Source organism: Ceratotherium simum, chromosome 3, assembly GCF_057802395.1.
Source record: "Ceratotherium simum simum isolate JZ-2026a chromosome 3, ASM5780239v1, whole genome shotgun sequence".
NCBI classification, from domain to species: Eukaryota; Metazoa; Chordata; class Mammalia; order Perissodactyla; family Rhinocerotidae; genus Ceratotherium; species Ceratotherium simum.
In genome coordinates this window covers 41,260,175-41,273,298 of record NC_141902.1, presented here as the reverse complement: position 1 = coordinate 41,273,298, position 13,124 = coordinate 41,260,175, and the positions used below count along the sequence as shown (strand labels likewise).

The 13,124-nt window shown below is 40.7% G+C and overlaps 1 protein-coding gene across 6 annotated transcripts in view; it reads left to right on the top strand.

Annotated features, from left to right (window-relative positions):
- Positions 1–13,124, top strand: part of SPG11 (SPG11 vesicle trafficking associated, spatacsin) — an 87,957-nt gene that overhangs the window by 11,914 nt on the left and 62,919 nt on the right. For all 6 annotated transcript variants that reach the window (XM_087426540.1, XM_004421511.3, XM_087426529.1 and 3 more), the window contains 2 exons: positions 171–316; positions 7,322–7,454. In XM_087426540.1, coding sequence (XP_087282666.1) covers positions 171–316; positions 7,322–7,454 — 279 coding nt within the window. The remainder of the gene's footprint in view (positions 1–170; positions 317–7,321; positions 7,455–13,124) is intronic.

Sequence of the window (13,124 nt, the reverse complement as noted above, 5' to 3'; positions counted from 1 at the left end):
ACATTGAAAAATCATGACGAATTAATTAAGGTCATAATAGTACCTGTGTCTAATAAATGTGTTTCTAATTATAGTGCTGAAGTATTGAGTAATTAGAAATTAATTCCTGTCATAATGTTAAAACCTAAGTCCTAATAATTTATTAAAACCAACTTTTATTTTTCCTATAGAAAATGGACTTTCTCTGATTTTGTTTGGTTTGACGCAAGAGGAGTTTTTAAACAGACTAATGATCCATGGAAGTGCCAGCACTGTGGACTCTCTTTGCCATCTCAATGGTTGGGGGAGGTGCTCAATCCCCATACATGCACTAGAGGTAACAGAATTAAATGTCTGCAGAGCTTTGCTTGATATTTTCTGTCATGTACTCTTATTTGACTGAAGATTTGGGAGAATTCATTTAACCTAACAGCAGAAAGAACCATAGTGTTTACTCATCCAGTTGCTTAGTTCTGGCTATTTCATTATCCTAACTCTGCTTAGCAATTTATCCTTTTTGGCTTTAAAAGTTAATAAGATTAGGGGCTGGCCCGGTGGCGCAAGCGGTTAAGTGCGTGCGCTCCGCTGTGGCGGCCCGGGGTTCACTGGTTCGGATCCCGGGCGTGCACCAAGGCACCGCTTGGCAAGCCAAGCTGTGGCGGCATCCCATATAAAGTGGAGGAAGATGGGCATGGATGTTAGCCCACAGCCAGTCTTCCTCAGCAAAAAGAGGAGGATTGGCAGATGTTAGCTCAGGGCCGATCTTCCTCACACACACACAAAAAAGATATAAGATTATAATATACACTATTTAAGAAAGAAAAAATTACAAGAAATAGAGGCAACAATAAGCTGAGGAGTTTAAATGAAGTGGAAGGAAGCTGTGGAAAGCTTGAACAGGAGTGATCTTTTATTCCGACCTTATAGTCCTTACTCTTCTAATCCAGCTATAGAAACAACATAACCTGAATTTATATAGCATTTTATAGTTCACAAACACTTCTTTGTATGCGTTATCTAATTTCATCCTAAAATAACCACATGAGATGGATTGGATAGTTTTTATTCATTTCATTTTACAGGTGAAAAACCTTAGGCTCAGAATGGTTGGAGAAAGGATCTAGAATAAAGTCAGAGCACTTTCTGCTATACCACACAGCCCCTGAAAGGTCAAAAACTGGAAGTTAATAATGTTATGTGGCAGTTTGTTTTTTTAATGACAGCTTTATTGAGATATAGTCACATACCGTAAAATTCACCCATCTAAAGTGTATGATCAGGGCCGGCCCCGTGGCTTGGTGGTTAAGTGAGCGCGCTCCACTGCTGGCGACCCGAGTTCGGATCCCGGGCTCACACCGACGCGCTGCTTCTCCGGCCATGCTGAGGCCGCGTCCCACATACAGCAACTAGAGGATGTGCAGCTGTGACACACAACTATCTACTGGGGCTTTGGGGGGAAAAAATAAATAAATAAAATCTTTAAAAAAAATAAATAAATAAAAAAAATAAAGTGTATGATCAGTGGTTTCTAGACCTATATTTGGAGTTGTACAACCATCATGACTGTCTAATTCCAGAATACTTTCATCACTCCAAAAAGAAACTGTGTACCCATTAGTAATCACTTCCTATTCCTCTTGGCCCCTAAGTCCCAAAGACTAATCTACTTTCTGTCTCTGGATTTGCTTATTCTGGACATTTCATATAAATAGAATTATAAAATATGTGACCTTTTGTGACTGGCTTCTTTCACTTAGCATGTTTTCAAGGTTCATCCATGTTGTAGTATCAGTACTTCATTCCTTTTTTTTTTTTTTTTTTTGGTGAGGAAGATCAGCCCTGAGCCACCATCCATGCCAGTCCTCCTCTTTTTGCTGAGGAAGACTGGCCCTGAGCTAACATCCATGCCGATCTTCCTCCACTTCACGTGGGACCCCCGCCACAGCATGGCCTGACAAGCAGTGTGTTGGTGCGCACCTGGGATCCAAACCCGGGCCGCCAGCAGCGGAGTGCGTGCACTTAACCACTACGCCATGGGGCCGGCCCCAATACTTCATTCCTTTTTATGGCTGAATAATATTCCATTAAATGGATATACCCCATTTTGTTTTGTCCACTCGTCAGCTGATGGATATTTGGGTTGTTTCCACTTTTTAACTATTATGAATACTCTTGCTATGAACAGTGATGTACAAGTCTTTGTGTCACCATATGTTTTCATTTCTCTTGGGTATATACCTAACAGTGGAATTACTAGATCATTTAACTTTTTGAAGAACCACCAAGCTGTTTTCCACAGCTGCTGCACTATTTTACATCCCCGCCAGCAATGTATGAGGGTTCCAATAGCTCCACATCCTACCAACTTGTTATTGTCCACCTGTATTATTATAGTCATCCTAGCAGTTGTGAAGTCAAAATGAAATGGTTTTTATTTGCATTTTCCTAATGATTAATGATGTTGAACATGTTTTTATGTGCTCATTGGCCATTTGTATATCTCTTTGGAGAAATGTCTGTTTAAATCCTTTTTCCATTTTTAAATCGAATTATTTGTCTTTACTGTTGAGTTCTAAGAGTGCTTTATGTATTCTAGATACTAGACCCACATGAGATTACCCTCATGAGATATTTTGCAAATATTTTCTCTTGTTCTGTGGGTTGTCTTTTCACCTTCTTGATGGTGTCCTTTGAAACAGAAGTTTTTAATTTTGATGAAGTCAACTTACCTTTTTTTTTTCTTGTCACTTGTACTTTTGGTGTCATATCTAAGAAATTATTGCCTAATCTGATTTATAAGAATTTTATAGTTTTGGCTATTGCATTTAGGTCTATGATGCATTTTGATTACTTTTTGTATATGGTATGAGGAAGGGATCCAACTTCATTCATTTGCATGTGGATATTCAGTTGTTCCAGCACCGTTTGTTGAAAAACTTACTGTTATATACTACAAAATATCGTTGTAGAAAATTTGAGTAATATGGGGAAAAAGAAAATTTGTCACCTATAAATCTATTATCCAGAAGTATTCATGTTTACTATTAGGATAATTTCCTGATAGTTGTTTTTCCTAAATATTAATGTTAATAATCAGGTATTGTCTCATTAATCTTCTTATTAACGCTATAGGTAAGTACTGTTATTATCCCCATTTTATAGATGAGGAAACACAGAGAGGTTAGAAAATCTAATTCAGATATACATGCATGGTAGGTGGTAGCACCAGGATTTGAACCCAGGCAGTGTGACTGCACAGCCCCTGCCCTTATACAGTGTGCACGCGTGTGTATGAGTTTGATTAGGATTGCATGGTATATATAGCACTGTTTTGACCTTAGTCTCACCCGATATACAAATGAGTGAACATGTGTGATTTAAGTGATAACAACAACAACAATCATAAAGAAACGAATGCTCATGTACCCACTCTCCAGGCAAGAACTAGACTATTAAGGATATTTTTGAATGGGTGCCCCTCCCCATCCTATTCCCTTACCTTCCCAGCCTCAGAGTTAAATACCATTCTGAAAATTTTAACCATTCCTTCGCTTTTCTTTATCTTACTCTGTATAATTGTATCCCCAAATAATGCTATTTAGTTTTGACTATTGTTGAATTTTGTATAAAATGGAATCACTATATGTATTCTTTAGGGACTTGCTTTTTTTTTTTTTTTTCACTCAACATGATTTTTTGTGATTCATTCATGTTAATTTATATAACTACAATTCATTCACTTTCACCCCTGTGTAATATCCCATTGTATTATTATATCTTCATTTATCCAATTTTAGGTTGTTTCCAGTTATAAACAACATTGCTGTAAACAGTTTTTTACACATCTACTGCAGCACGGGTGCAAGAGTTTCTCTATGGTGCTAGTAGAATTGCTGGGTCATAGGGCATGTGCATCTTTAACTTCTCTAGATAATAGTCTAGTTTTCCAAAGTTGTTTTATCACTTTATGCGCTCACCAGCAATGTCTGTGAGGTCTCATTGTTGTATGTCTTGCCAACACTTGGCATATCCAGATTTTTAAAAATTTTGCCAATCCGATGGTATGATGGGTTTTAATTTGCATTTCTCTGATTAAGGTTGAGCATCTTTTAATATATATATATACATACTATAATATATGTTAATGTATATATAAATTCATATATATGACATTTGAATTTCTTTCGTAAAGTGGCTGTTCAAGTCTTTTGCCCATTTTTCTCTCGGAGTGTTTGTGTTTTTCTTAGTGGTTTTTAGTGTTTGATATATTCTAGATACCAATCCTTTCTTAAAAGTGTGGTGAATATATTCTAATCTGTGGCTTGTCTTTTTATGGTCTTCATGGATGTCTAATTTTAATGTAGTTCTAAATTTTAGTATAGTTTAATCAGTCTTTTCCTTTATAGCATGTAATTTCTGACTTCTCTTACCCTGAGATCATAAAGATATCTGTATATTTTTTCCTAAGTTATAAAATGAGGACTTTTACATTTAAGTCCTTTTTCATTTGGAACCTATATTTATGCGTGGTGTAAGGTAAAAAAGTAAGTGGCATCCTTCTCTTACTCCTGATTTTAAAAAAGAATACTTATAATATCTCACTATAGAGTTGTGTGTGTGTGTGTGTGTGTGTGTGTGTATTAAGAAAACCTTTATAATGGGGCTGGCCCTGTGGCGTAGTGGTTAAGTTCGCATGCTCTGCTTTGGCGGCCCAGGGTTCACAGGTTCGGATTCCGGGCGTGGACCTACACACTGCTTATCAAGCCATGCTGTGGCAGGTGTCCCACATATAAAGTAGAGGAAGATGGGCACGGATGTTAGCCCAGGGGTAATCTTCCTCAGCGAGAAGAGGAGGATTGGCAACAGATGTTAGCTCAGGGCTAATCTTCCTCACCAAAAAAAAAAAAACCTTGATAAGATTAAGTTCTTTTTTTCCACGTGTGAGTTTTTATCATGAATGGGTATTGAATTTTATTGAATGCTTGTTCTGAATCTGTTGAGATTGTTATATGAATCATCTCCTTTAATCTGTTACTGTAATAAACCACATTAATCAGTTGTATTATTTTTATTGTGAAATATATAAAAAAGTCTATGGAATATATGTACAGTTCAACAAATAATTACAAAGGAAAAACTCTTGTAACCACCACCACCCAGGTCAAGAAATAAAACATTACTAGCGTTCCAGAAGCTCCTGTGCACTCTACTAGTTTGGATATTAAATATTCAGGTTATGTTCTTTTAGAGGATATCCTGGGAAATATAATGTACATATTTGAATTATCCAATCCAAAGTTAATAACTTTACTCTTCTGGATAATACAAGTCCATTGAATGCTTTAACTTCATTTACTCTTTCCCTACTTGTGTTATTGTTGTGTTTTTTTTTAAACCACATTAGACATCGTTATGTATTTAGATTCGTTTCTTTTCTTTTCTTTTCTTTTTTTGGTGAGGAAGATCGGCCCTGGGCTAACATCCGTATCCATCCTCCTCTACTTTGTATATGGGATGCTTGCCACAGCATGGCTTGATGAATGGTGCATAGGTCCGTGCCCAGGATCTAAACCTGCGAACCCTGGGCTGCTTAAGCGGAGCGAACAAACTTAACCACTATACCACTGAGCCGGCCCCACTGTTTGGTCATTGTTTTTAAATGTATTATTTTGCAGTTTTTCAAATTTACAGAAAAATTGCAAAAAATAGTAAAATGAACATCCATTTATCATTCGCCTCATTCGCCAACTGTTAACATTTGCCAGGTTTGTTTTGTGTGTGTACTTTTAATTTTTGCTGAACTACTTTAAAGTTGCAAACTTCATAACTCTTCACTCTAAGTATTTCCTAAGAACAAGAATGTACTCTTATTTAACTGTCCATAATTCAGTTTTTCCTTCCACCACCCAGAGCAAAGGCATTTGTTTATGGTCTCCCTCTGGGGGCAGTCATTTTTCTAGTTCATCGTTTTTCAGAGTGTCACCTTGCGTGGACCCTAGGTTTATCCTCTCTTTTCTTCCTCCATACATAACTTCCGCCAGTACCTCTCACTCCAACCTGTCTGGTCTGTTAACACCCAGAGCTTTGGCCCACTGGTTCTCAAAGTGTGGTCCCCAGGCCAGCAGCATCACCATCACCTGGGGATTTGTAGGAAATGCAAATATCAGGGCCTAACCCAGACCTAGAAGTCAGAAACTCTGGGGGCAGGGCTCAGCAATCCATATTTTAACAAGTTCTCCAGATCCTTCTTACAATGCTTTAGGCTAGGAGTGGCGAACTTTTTCTATAAAGGGCCAAATAGTAAATATTTTAGGCTTTGCACGCCAAGTGGTTTCTGTTGCAACTGATCAGATGTGCTGTTGTAGCCATTGACAATATGTAAATGAATGGGTGAGGCTGTGTTCCCATAAAACTTTATTTACAAAAAACAGGCAAGGGCTGGATTTGATTGGTGGGCCTTAGGTTTCCAACCCCTGCTTTAGGCCATCAGAGATATGCAGGTGCTTTCAGGCAGCAGTTGGCTTTAGAGCTCAGTTACTTTTCTGGATTTGTCTTTCTCCTCCTTGTTTTTATCTCCTGAGGATTTTTTTCACTTTCTTTGTAGTTCAACTGAGCATTTAAAGATACATACACATATTTTTTTTTTTTAATCTGTGATTTTTTTTTTTTTATAATTTTATTTATTTCTTTCTTTTTCCTCAGAGCCCCAGTAGATAGTTGTATGTCCTAGTTGCACATCCTTCTAGTTGCTGTATGTGGGACGAGGCCTCAGCATGGCCGGAGAAGCAGTGTGTCGGTGCACTCCCGGGATCCGAACCTGGGCTGCCAGCAGCGGAGCGCACACACTTAACCGCTAAGCCACGGGGCCGGCCCATAAATCTGTGATTTTTAAGTATTTTTTATAGAGAGGTTCCTCAAGATACCTAGTCAGAAATGGGAATCTGCTTTTAGCCTGCTTTTCAATTAACTTTATAGCATATTGCTTTAACATTTTAATTCACATAGACTATAACTTAACTATAAGGGTGATCCCCAAGTACCTAGCTTTGAATGGTTTTAGAATTACAAAACAGTAGAGCTGGAAGTTTTCTAGTCTAACCTCCTGTTTCAGTAGAAATACTGAAGCAGAAACTGATGTTCGGAAAGGTTACGGAGACTTGCCCCAGGTCACATGATTAGTCATTTTCAGAATCCTCTCTAGAACCCAGGTACCCTTGCAAGATAAAGATAGCCTTGTGTCTCCTTGAGTCTCAGCACATTAAGTTCTAAAGTTTTTTGTTCTAAAATCTGTATCCTGATTTTTTTCCTATTGTAATTTTTTCTTGATTTTCTCCCATTTCAGGCTGGGATAGAAAATCGTCAGCTGGACACAGTAGATTTCTTTTTGAAGAGCAAGGAAAATCTTTTGAATCCATCCTCAAAATCTTCTGTACCTGATCAGCTTGATCACTTTTCATCCCATTTATATTTGAGAAGTAAGTAAAATAAAGATGTTTACATTTGTATTTATCATTTTATCTTTTTAATCACTTTCAAATTATTGTTGTGTTTTCTGTTGACTTATTTACTTGCCAAAACTCAGTCAGTCACGAGATTTTATATACTTTGTGCAGACTTGAGAGAGTTGTGAGAATCTATAAATGTTCTCATTCTGAGTGGGGTGTTTATTGTTCCTGTCCTATACTGTGCTTTGTATTTTTAGTATGCAAGGGAGAGATGATCTTTCAAATTGAAGAGATTTTTATTCAAAAGGCAATGAAATTTATTTGCAAAATTGCCCACCCTTGAGATGTATAGTGACAATGTGGCTGGCTGAGTTATGGATTGGGACTTGATATAAGAATTTTCAGCCTGACTCTTCTGCTTTTTTGCTACATTACCAACACTTTTCAAGATTTTGGCTTTCCTTTTTAATAAACAGAAAATTTAGCTTTTATTCTTGGATCAGGTAGCCATACAAATCCTCTCTTCAAAGGTGTAGGGTAATAAAGTGTTTTCCCTGTATGAACAGTTTCATAATCCTTTTTTTCACTTGATAATATATTATAGACATCTTTCTTGTTAATAATAGATATACTTATTATTTATGGTGGCGTAGAATTTCACTGTATGGCCTGTACCATAAGTTATTCAACCAAACTCTTATTAGACATTTAGATTGATTCCAATTTTTGCTATTATTGGCAGTGTGCTAAAAATGCTGTGTGTGTGTGTATAATTTCACATATGTACAATTATTTACTTGAGATAAAACCTTTATATGTGGAATTTCCAGTTCAAAGAGGTGCACAATTTATCTTCTTAAATGCTTTGATAAATTGTCCTTCAGAAAAGTGTTACCAATTTGTACTCTGGTTATGTGGAGAGAATGACAACCTGCTTTTTCCATCGATGTAGAGTTAGTTCCCACTGAGAATGATACCAAACCTCTGAACCTCTTAGTCTCAAGTTCGTGTGCCCAATGCAAAATAAGTCAATCATTGAGACACCAGTGCTTGGAGATGGATAAAGGTTTATTTGAATTGGCCAAAACGAAAAGGCAAGGGTTAGGTTCTCTCAAATCCACCTTAACAAAAGAACAAAGCAGGGAGTTTTATAGAGCTAAGGAGCTTGGGAGGAGGAGTTTTGGAAAAACAAAGGGGAAATCCCTATTTCTTTCACTCCAGGTAAGCCCTTGGACAATCAAACTTCTGGGTGTCAACTATATCTGGAGGCTAGTTATTTGGTGATTGGTAACTTCCTTGAAGGCATTCTTTTTCTTTTGCAAAACAAACTCATAAATCCTTTTGACCTTTGAGTCACGACCCCTCAGGTTAAACAAAAAAACAGCAAATTAACAAGATTAACTTCTTTCCACCAGTGTCTGTGTTAGGAACAAGGTCAAAAGGTAACTATGTTCTTATTGAATATTTACAGTTACCCTCAGGTACCCAGCTTCAAGCCCCACTGTCTTTTTCCCTTCCTCATTCTTGTAGGAAGCTGGGCATCAATCATCCTGGCTACTTCCTGCTGAAAGGGGGTGAAAATGGGGAAACTGAGGAATGAAATTTTTCAACCTGAGGTTGAAAATACTCTCAGGTACCAGGTTTATATTTTGCATTATCGTTATTTGAGGGCCTTTATCTATAGTCATAGAACAGCACTTTATTCCACATTTGATGACAACACCAGAAAATATAAATTCCTTGTAGAGTCTAAGGAGAATAACCCAGAAAACCAATCTCTAATCTCTGGCCTATCAGCCTGGACTTGTAACCAGGGTGCTTGTTCCCAGATTTTATCTAAGTGTTTTTCTACTTTTCCCGAGGTGTTGATGTAAGCGCAGTGCAGAGTATTAGCAACCACACATACCTCACCTTGTTCCACCAACAAATAGTCAAGGGCCATACGATTATCCAGAACCACTCTAGCCAGGGAATCCAAGGCCCCTTGTTGGGCTGCGATAGCAAAAGCAGTTTCATTAGTTATAATTACTGAAGTGTGCACTAGTGAAGAACCCAATTCTTATCTGAAGAACCCAATTACTTATCTGACTGATTGGTGTGGACTGTCTTAACCCAGAAGAGCAGCTTAAGGTCTTCAGCAGCTCACAAGACCAGTTTTTTCCCTTTTCAGCTTCTGGGTGCTCTGGTTGTTGACGGGGCGAGCTTCACTCGGGTGCGATGAATCCACAACTTGACTCCAGCGAATTTGACTGATGAATGGGTGGTCAGGAGGACTTCATAAGGCCTGGTTCACTTGGGGGCTAGTTGAGTCTCTGGTGCATGCTTCTTCCAAGACTAAAGGAGAACCTGGTTGTGGTGGAGTGGAAATCTGATGGAAATGGGGACCTGTGAGAGGCAAACTCAGGAGAAGTTAGAATTTCATTTAAAAATTTCAAGGGCTGCCTGATTGCTATTTCCCTCTGTTGTGCACAGTCTCCCCCTGTTGGTGAAGCCAAGAATGGTTTCCCATACATCATTTCAAAGGGACTCGATTGAAGCCTACTTCAGGAGGCTACATGGATCCTCAACAGGGCAGAGGGCACCTTGTCTCAGGTTAAATTAGTTTCCCAACAAATTTTGACAACTGTCCTTAAAGTATGGTACATGTTTTCAGTCTTCCCCATTGACTGGGGCTGCCATGAGGCGTGGAGTTTCCAAGTGCTCCCCAAGGCTCTTGATACCTCCTGGGTTATATAGGAGACAAACGGGGTTCCATTGTCACTCTGGATTGACAGAGTCTGCACCTGGAAATGATCTCCTTTAGCAAAGCCTTGGTCATTTTGGCAGCCCTCCCAGTTCTGGAAGCGAAAGCTTCAACCCATCCCTATCCAGAACCTCTTCGGGTATCTCAGAATGAGATCCATCATTGGGCTGCAACAGTAGCATCTGAAAGGTGCAGGCACCCTCTTGTGGAACCTCCACTTCTAAGTGTCCAGGGGAAAAAATGACTTGGGCCTTTAGCCTGGTGAGTAAATCCTGACCCAGAAAAGGAACGGGGCATTCAGGCATGTATAGGAAGCTGTGCCTCGGGTTTGTGTTTCCAAGATGGTAGTCCAAGGGTTGTAAAAGAAAAAGTGGGGGGTGTGGGAGGGGTCATCGCCTCCCCTGACACTCCAGTAACAACCGTAGTTTTTTTTTTTTTTTTTTTTTGTGAGGAGATCAGCCCTGTGCTAACATCTGCCAATCCTCCTCTTTTTTTGCTGAGGAATACTGGCCGTGGGCTAACATCCATGCCCATCTTCCTCCACTTTATATGGGAGCCACCACAGCATGGCTTGCCAAGCAGTGTGTCGGTGTGCGCCCGGGATCCGAACCGGCGAACCCTGGGCCGCCGCAGCGGAGCGCGCACACTTAGCCGCTTGCACCACCGGGCCGGCCCCAACATAGTTCTTTTGAGTTGGGGGATAAATGTGTGTTAACAGAGTAGGTCGCCCCCGTATCGACGAGAAAGTCACTTAAACTTGTTCCCCACTGTCATTTGAACTTGGGGCTCCTGTGGGCACATAACGATAGGTTGCTCCAGTCTAAGCAGAGCCCCTAAGCCTCTTCATTCTTCATCTGTATCTCCCCCCTCTATTTCCACCATCTGGGTTAAGGGAGTCTTACCTTCTTTCGCCATCTTCTGCAACTTGGGACAATCCTTCTTCCAATGTCCTTCTTTCTTGCAGTGTGCACTGCTCTTTCCCTCGGGGTGGGCATTCTCCTTTTCTTAATCCTATCAGAATGCAATTCCTGTAGTGTTCTAGGCAGGGCATTCCCCCTCATTTGTATCCCAGTTTGGTTCAACTGTGGGGACAGCCTCAGAAGAATCAGGCCAGTTCCTATCCTCAAGATGGAGCCTATGGGCTTCCTCCTATGCCTTTTCAGTAACCATATGGCATTCCTCGGCCATGAGTAAAATACTCATTAAGACTTGGATGTCAGCCCAAGTGGGATGATATGTCAAAAGATGGAGGAGAATAACTCAGTCGTACGATTGGGGTCCTCCCTATAGGGTGAATTGTTCTTCCAATTAAAAAGATCTGAAGTAGAGAGGGGGGAATGCACCCATATCATGCCTGCCACGTGTCCCTTAGCATTCAGTCCTCCAATTGGGAACTGGCGGGGCGGAAACTGCCCTGCTTGAGGAGCAGGCCAAGTTGCACACCCTGCCGGATATGGGAAGGACAGACCATATCCTGGCTTCCCTCAACTATTAGCAGGGTGGCTCCTGCACCCTGCTCCCCATATGGGGGTGGGTTGGAGAGTTGGCGAGGGGTCTGCCAGTTGTGGAGTGGAAACCAGTGGAGGGGGTGCCAGCTGAAAAGGAGGTGGCACAGGGGTCAGCAGGAGAGCTGGGGGTACTATGGGGGGATTTAAAGCATTGATCAAAATTTCATCATCCTCCATTGTGTCCTTGGAGTCCAGCAGAACTGGCTTGGGCTTCTCAGCCCTTTGAACCATCAAATTACACCTCTTTTATGCTGACTCATTTTGGTGCAATAGCAAAAAAGCCTGCACATACAGAATTTCATCCCCTTTCCCTTCTCTGTTACAGAATGACTCCAGTTGCAAGATGACTTACAGATCCATTAACAGGCCACTTTTCTCCAGAGCCTAAGGAGTATTGGGGCCAGACAACACTACAAAGGAAAATCATCTTTTTATGTTTCATAGGTTCATAACTAAAAGCAATCCAGTTTTGGAGTATGCATCCCAGGGGGCTGCATTCATCCCATAGCTGACTCACACACAAGACAAATGCACCCACACAAAGACAAAATCTGACTCCTGCTGGACAAAATCAGTTGGAGAAGTCCATTAATTCCCTAGATCTCTCCCAAACGAGGGTCCTTCCTTTCCAGTCACACAAAATGCAAATGGAGAGACAGAAGATTCACGACCACATGTGTTGTGGTAACTCATCTGGAACTGCAAAACTGAAAGTAGACTGAGGTCCATTGTGTTTCTTCACTCCAAGCGAGCATTGTGCTGAGGGCCGCTGACACCAGCGGGAAGGGGAGAGTGGCAGGGGAAGTTCCCCGGGAAAAGACACCTGGGCAGCTGCTGGGGACCACCAACTACTGGGGCTGTCCAGCCGTGGGCACAAGACTCTTGGCTGGCTCTCCAAAATTGGTACCCAACCTCTTTTTTTTTTTTTTTTTTTTTTAAGATTTTATTTATTTATTTTTCCCCCAAAGCCCCAGTACATAGTTGTCTGTCATAGCTGCACATCCTTCTAGTTGCTGTATGTGGGATGCGGCCTCAGCATGGCTGGAGGAGTGGTGCCTCGGTGCGTACCCGGGATCCGAACCCGGGCCGCCGGCAGTGGAGCGCACGCACTTAACCGCTAAGCCACGGGGCCGGCCCGGTACCCAACCTCTTAATCTCAAGTTCGTGTGCCCAATAGGTTCAAGATAACCTGTCCTCCCACCTTGTCATTTTGGCCAGTTTGAATAAACCTTTCTCCATCTCCAAGCACTGATGTCTCAGTGATTGGCTTATTGTGCCTCGGGCACACAAACTTGAGATTAAGAGGTTTGATATCAACAATGTGGATTAGAAATTTTCTTTTTTCTTTTATTTATTTACTTATTTATTTATTTTGGTGAAGAAGATTAGCCTCTGGTGAGCTAACATCCGTTGCCAGTCTTCCTCTATTTTTATATGTGGGATGCCTGC